Source organism: Chrysemys picta, chromosome 9 (genome assembly GCF_011386835.1).
Source record: "Chrysemys picta bellii isolate R12L10 chromosome 9, ASM1138683v2, whole genome shotgun sequence".
NCBI classification, from domain to species: Eukaryota; Metazoa; Chordata; order Testudines; family Emydidae; genus Chrysemys; species Chrysemys picta.
This window is the reverse complement of record NC_088799.1, coordinates 65,526,775-65,533,440: the sequence shown is the minus strand read 5'-3', so window position 1 is coordinate 65,533,440 and position 6,666 is coordinate 65,526,775. Positions and strand designations below refer to the sequence as shown.

Sequence of the window (6,666 nt, the reverse complement as noted above, 5' to 3'; positions counted from 1 at the left end):
GCAAGAGGACCCCCACCCCTTTTGATGGCAGGGGTGTTTATCCCTGAAGGCAGATGGCAGCATCAGTATTTCATTGCTGCTCATGGGGTTAGAAGAGGGATAAAGAAACTGGGAGCTGCTGCAGATTGGGGGGGGGGGGGGGGGGGGAGAAGAGAAATGACCTAGTCCCATTCCCCTCCCACCTCTGCATCATTTGGCTTGTACGGTGACCAGTAAAGAGCATCCATTTACATTAAGGCCTTGTATAACTACATCCACCCACTGGGAGGAGCAAGGTGGAGGGGTGAGTAGCTATACCAACTCTAGTGTTGCATTCCTATGCAAGAGCAGCAGCCTAGCTAGCACTTTTATTCTAGTGAAACTGCATCCACACTAGGGAGAATGTGCCACTAACACTGTTGGTTAAAATAATCTGACTCCTAACCAAAGTTAGTTATGTCATTCCACAAACCATTTAAAGCCTGGCCTACAAGACTAGTTACTAGATAAGGTCACATTCTCCCTTTGAGCCTTGTGGAAGCTTCTCAGTAACATCAGCAGAATACCCCATGAGCAGGAGTATTACGTAGCCTTAAGTTTCTCTCAGCCCATGAAACAGGAGCTCAGCCCTACCCAGAGGGTGACTAACACTGACTGAGTTGTCTTTAAGCACCATAAGGAACCTCAATATGGTTGTGGGCTAGCTTTACAAGTCAAAAACATCAAGGGCAGGGTTGGGAAGCACCAGCATGGAAGCAACAGAAATCAGACTTCTCTACCATATCTCCTGCCCAAGCTCAGTTGCAGCACCAATGCCTCCTGACAGATCAACAGCAAAACAAGCTGAAGAGCCAGGAAAGAAGCCTGGAGTCCTTAAGTATATCATTATATTTTTTTTATTTTTATAATAAACTTTTCACTTTATTTCAAGGAAGACAAAAAATTGTGAGTGAGGCTGCAGAAACACCCATTGTGAGCAAATATGCCAGACAGACCCAGGTCAGTAGGCCAAAGGCCAAATCAGAAGAATTTCACCCCCCTCTCCCCCCACACCACATAGCAGAAGGGGTCTCTGTACCCAGGAGCTCCCATGCACTCTGCTTCCCTCTTCTCCTCCCTCATTGCATTAGAGCAAGATCAGTGCTGTAAACAGGAGGTGGCCAAGCAGAAAAGGTGGGGTTGGGTCAGGCTACTGATGGATTCTGAAAGGACCATACTTCATTCCTCCACCTGCCAAAGCAGCTGGCACAGTGGGACAACAAGGTTAGAAGTTGCAGCATTTTTCTATACAGGTAGATGTAATTAAAAAAAACAGATGATTTAATTCAAAGCAAAAAAATTAAGTGGTGGCTCTTCCTGCCATGCCATCTCCCTCTATGAAGACTTCACGCATTCCTTCTCCTGCTCGATGGCTGAAAGAGAAGAGAGTTCTATTAGCCTCTCTGCCTTAATGCTAACCCCTTCCTCAAGGGTTGGGACAACACAGCATAGCTGCTCTACCTGCAGAGACAGCCCCATATATGGCTATCATCTCTAGAGCTGCAAAGCCTTGACAGTGAGTCAATACACTAGCACCTTACAGGTCAGGCTGAGGAGCATCCAAATCCTGGGCAAGCTTTGAGGTAGGGTGTGTGTGTGTGGGGCATAGTTTTAGAGATTTGAGTTGTCCTCCCCCCTACACCTATCCCCCATCAAGTCAATGCTACAACAGAACATGTTTACAAGAGGACATGAAGGGGACTATTCCTATGGAAAGCTTTAAGACCCAGTTTTCATGGGTGTCCATGACAGAGGAACATTGCTGCTGCCCAGGAAATTGGAAAGGAGTCAGTCCTGAGAATTCACTGCTCTTCAGTGAATTCTCAACACCTAGTGAGATGGACAAGTACCATCCCATTCTGCAGATAGGTGAAGTGACTTGTCTAGACCATTCAGCCTCAAACTTAAAGCACCAGTTCTTTGCATGTAGTTAGGCAGCTGCCTACTGTACTCACTACTGAGTTTGTTATTTCAAAAGACCCCACCATAGCACAGTACAGTTACCTCAGCAAACATGCCTGAAAGACCTGAACAGGTAGGCTTAAAACAGCAAAGTGCAATAAGAGCTAGAAACCCTCTATTAAAAATGTGTTTTAAGATACCGACAACTTCCCCCAGCCAGAGGTGTTTGTGTCATTCTAGCTCTTGCTGAGGCTCAGATCCTATCTGCAGTTTAGGGGAAAAAAAAAAAAACAAAAAAAAAAAAACAATATTTTTTGATTGGAACAAAACCCAGACCAAAAATGCCTCAGCCTGCCAGATTCCTCAGTGATGAGATCAGCACAAGCACATCCGCTCCCACTTGACACTCCTACACAGCCAGAATTGGAAGTCTGTGTCACAACAAAATGCTAATAGGAGACCCGTGTTTTGGAGTACCAGGCTTTGGGCAGCCCCGTTCCCTTGCTTTAGAACGATTTCCTCTTCCCTTCTATCTGGACACCAGACCATTTGGACAGAGGCTCACATCACAAGATTAACTAAAAACTTCAATTCAGCTTCTTCTGCAAGTGAGAAGTATGGCCTGGCAAGTATAAGAACTGTGTGAAGCACTAGACCCAACTTACACCTAAGATTTAAAGTCATCAGCAGAGAACCTGGAATTAATAACATGTTGCTGTAAGGAGGTGGTCATCCATTAAGTTGTCCATGCATACAAAGATTTAGGAACCACTTAACTGCTCAACCTCCCCCCGCCCCCCCAAAAAGAGGGAACTGGATACTTACTCTCCTTCGAAGGGAGTGTGTTCTTCTCCTCCGTGTTGGTCTTTTTCAGCTTCTTCTTGTCAAATTTCTCAACTTCAGAGAGGTCTGGTTTGTCACACATTTTAGCTAAATGAGTAAGATAAGCAAGTTACAACCCATCCCTGCAAGGGAAATCCCAGGCAGCATGTGCCAAGTTACACAGCCAGAACCCTTTGGGGAGAGTGACCAGATGTAAGTATGAACTGCCTGGCTGATGATTTCTTGTATATTAGCAAAGCACTCCGAATTCAACTCCGACTTCGAGCAGTGATAAGGGACGGGCCTTTGAGACAGCCCAGCTAGCAAGGCCACGTGTCAGAACAGGGATGGAGGGAAAGCCCATAAGGGAGTTTTGTTTTAAAAGAAGCTGATTGAGACACACCCCAACTGATTTGGGTTGGGCACCAGAGCCCTGTCTCCTAGGATTGAAGTGATAGGACTAGATCTCTTTGTATTAGGCTCCTAATAGTGAAGAATTACATTGTTCTGAGACAGGAGCAGAGCCAGACCAGCATTATCCTCCCCTTTATCAAATACCTGCCTCTTCCCCAACCTACGTGGTAGAGAAGCAGAACCTTCCATCACCCACTACTCCTGCCAGTCTACACATCTAGAGACCCAGCCAAGTGTCCTCTGCGCTCCATTCAGCCTCACAGCCTGGATTACAGCCAAGTGCTCCTACAGGAAAGGAGTGCCTGAGCAATGCCACCTAGCTCCCTCAACCCAGCTTGCGTCTCTCTGCCGAGCCAACATTTACACCCGTTGTAAGGATTAGTGTCTCCATCAATGCATAAAAACCCACTGCCCAGATTCCCTCCCATTAGCCACGGCTGCAGCCGCCCAGACAGGGACCCCAAAGACTCCGCGGTGCTCCACAGGGGCAGTGAGGCGGAGCTCGCCGCCCCCCCCCCAGCGCAGGTAGCAGTGCTGTGGGGAGAGGGGCTTAAGCCCCCCCTACTGCAGCCAGACACACCCGCGATCCCCGGCGCAGGGCGGGCGGTAGAGCCCCACCCCAGACTGCGGGGCTGGAGGACAATGGGCAGCGCGCGGGGAGGAGCCGAGACCCGCCCAGGACAGAGGCTAGAACCTCACCCCGTCCCGGGGCTCTCCACGCAGCACCCCCGGGTCGGCGGCTCCCCGCCCCCAGTTCACAGGAGAGGGACGCTCCCGCAGCCCGCGCCTCTAGGCGGCGGTTTCCGGCCCATCCCTGCCTCGGGCGCTTTGCCCACAGCAGGGTTGGGCTGTATCCCGCCCAGCCCTGCCACATGGAGATAGCTCCGCGGGGGGTGGGGGGGGGGAGAAGGGGAAGAGGGAGAACAGCTTCCCCACCCCAAGAGCCGGCTACACCCAGCAGCGCAGCCGCCCCCACCTCCCAACAAAAAGGAGGCTCCACCAGAACCCCCCGTTCATGCAACGGGAGCAGCCCCGGCAGTGGGGCATCTCCGCTAGGGTCCCCCGTGCACGCAACAGGCAGAAACAGCAGCTGCCGCCAACGCCCCGCTTCCGGCCCCCAGTACGTGCAATGGTGCACCTCCAGCAGCACCCCGGGTGCATACAATGGGGGCTGGCACGCCCCGTACCTGCTGTGCTGGTTGTGGCGCTCCCCTGAAAGCTACTGCAATCGCTCAAGTGTCTGCTGCTCTCCCGCGTGGGGCGGCTCCTTATATACTCCGGCTACTGCCCGCCCCTACCTCCCATTGGCTGTCCGCCCTGCCCGCCGCTCGGCATGCTGGGAAGCGTAGTTGGGTCTCGAGGCCCTCCATTGGCCGCGCCGCGCCAGAGAACTACACCTCGCAGGGTGCACCGGAGCGGGGGTAAAGTGTCCCTTCCCCCACTCTAGCTGAAGACGGGGGGTGGCGGGCGCTGCGAAGAGGGGGTGGGTCCTTGGGCTGGCCCTGCAGCATGCATCTGAGGGTGTCTCCCTCCATCGGCTACACAATGGCTGGCTCTCCCCACGTGTGAGAGGGCCACGGGGGACCCCCGAAAAGCAGCTGCATAGGGATGTCTACTCTCCCTGCAGAGAGAGAATCGCAGACAGGCGGGCACACCAATAGAGACAGATGGATATACACGCAGACAGGCAGAGAGACAGATACGGAAGCACGCAGATACATATTCCCCCAGAGAGACAGACCCAGGCAAATAGACTGCAGCTCCCTAGGATATTTTTGCTCCCATCGGCAGAGCTGAAATAGGGAGAAACAGTAGCGAAAATATGCTGGTGGGGCCATATCTCCATGCAGACAGGCACCCAGATGCTCAAAGGCATGCAGACAGGCAAGCACAGACAAGGCACATGGACAGACAGATGGTCCTATGTACTTACACAGACACACACAAAGCAGCACTTCCTTATATAGGGCCTCTTCCCCAACCCTCCGAAAAGCAAGTCCTTTCTCAGCCGGACTCCGGAGACAAAGCATGAGAAAATCTAGCACTAAAGATAATGCATGGAAGAGACTGAGGCTAGGGCTCTTGAATGGAATTGGCTGTAGGAACCCTGCAGCGCTGCCATCTCCAGCAGAACAAATATACCTATCTTAGCTCAGACGTGGTCCACTTTAGACTCTGCACCAGCCTGTTTGTGGCCTGGATTTGAAGCCCTCGGATCTGAGGACGCTAGGCCACAGGTAAGTGTAGGATGAGCTCATGGCCTTTTGCAATGCCATGAATGAGGCCCTCTAATCAGAGCTAAATTACACCATCTCCATCTCCCCACCAGTAAACCTTGGAAGCTCGGCCCTGCAGCAAGGGTGTTAGATAAGCAGGCAGGAGAGCTGGGCTTCTCTGGTGAAACGTGCCCAATTTGAGAGGAAAAGAGCTCTGTGTTATCATTAGGATTCGACTAGTCATTCATTATGCTGGAGTGTGGGGTAACAAGTGGGTTTTTACCAGACAGAGGCAGTTTTGAGCATGGGAGCAAGAACCCCTCTGAGGAGGGCCAAGAAAGGGGCGTGCCTCGCAGCAAGATGACAAAGACTGTTCTTATTCACTTCCCAACAGCACCATCTAGTGACTGAAGCTCAAGTGAAATGACACAAAGAAATGGGGCTAAATTCATCCCTAGGGTAACCCAAATGAAATCAGTTGAATTGCACCAGGGAGGAATTTGGTCCATGCTTGGAAAAGACAGCTCTGTTTTTTAAAAACAAGGAGGAGTCCTTGTGGCACCTTAGAGACTAAGACATTTATTTGGGCATAAGCTTTCGTGGGCTAAAACCCACTTCATCAGATGCATGGAGTGAAAAATACAGTAAGCAGTATATAACAGCATATGAAAAGATGTTTTTTAAGGGACTATCAAAAACTATTATCCCTGAAGGCTGTTTGCACAGAATGTCTGTCTAAGCCTGATTTCATCTCTGTCATTTGTTTTTGGTGTAAAAGAGGATGGCTGATATATTTCAGAGGCTGTGTCTGATCTAGAAGTAGCTCCCGCTGCTTTTTCACCACCCTATAGTTCTGAGGTGCCTATAATATAACTCCCTGAGTGGATATGAATCACTTCCTTTGTGGGTGTCTGTCCCACTGCCTTCTTATTCCTATAGCCAGAACGAGCCATTTCCTTCCTTAGCTTCAGGCTCTTATTCCTCATCCAACTGTCTTCTGAGAACGTGAATGATCCACTCCTATTGTGTATAGTTACAGAGAAGATATTTATAGACTCTGCTCATAGCTCTCCTGAGAATTGCCTTTTCTAGACTCTATAAATGTTCCTCTTCTCTCAGCCTTCAATACGTGTACTGTAATTATTGTCCTTCCTTTTATATTTTGATATGTACTGTGTAAACTGTGGGGTCTACACTTGCATGCTATAAATTCACAGGCAATTGAGGATGGGACCACTACCTCCCTAACGCTGTCCACCATGGGCAGCTTGAACATTGCATTGTCTCTTCTGAG

General features: G+C 50.3%; 1 protein-coding gene across 1 annotated transcript; it reads right to left on the bottom strand.

The window, feature by feature from the left end:
* Nucleotides 1-857: 857 nt before the first annotated feature.
* On the bottom strand, nt 858-4,476 carry LOC101933659 (thymosin beta-15A homolog). The gene is made up of 3 exons (XM_005285672.4): nt 4,344-4,476; nt 2,746-2,850; nt 858-1,391 (listed from the first exon to the last, which is right to left on the bottom strand). Exons 2-3 carry the CDS (start codon nt 2,843-2,845, stop codon nt 1,354-1,356), a joined length of 138 nt encoding a protein of 45 aa, XP_005285729.1. The 5' UTR covers nt 2,846-2,850; nt 4,344-4,476; the 3' UTR covers nt 858-1,353.
* Nucleotides 4,477-6,666: the final 2,190 nt, after the last annotated feature.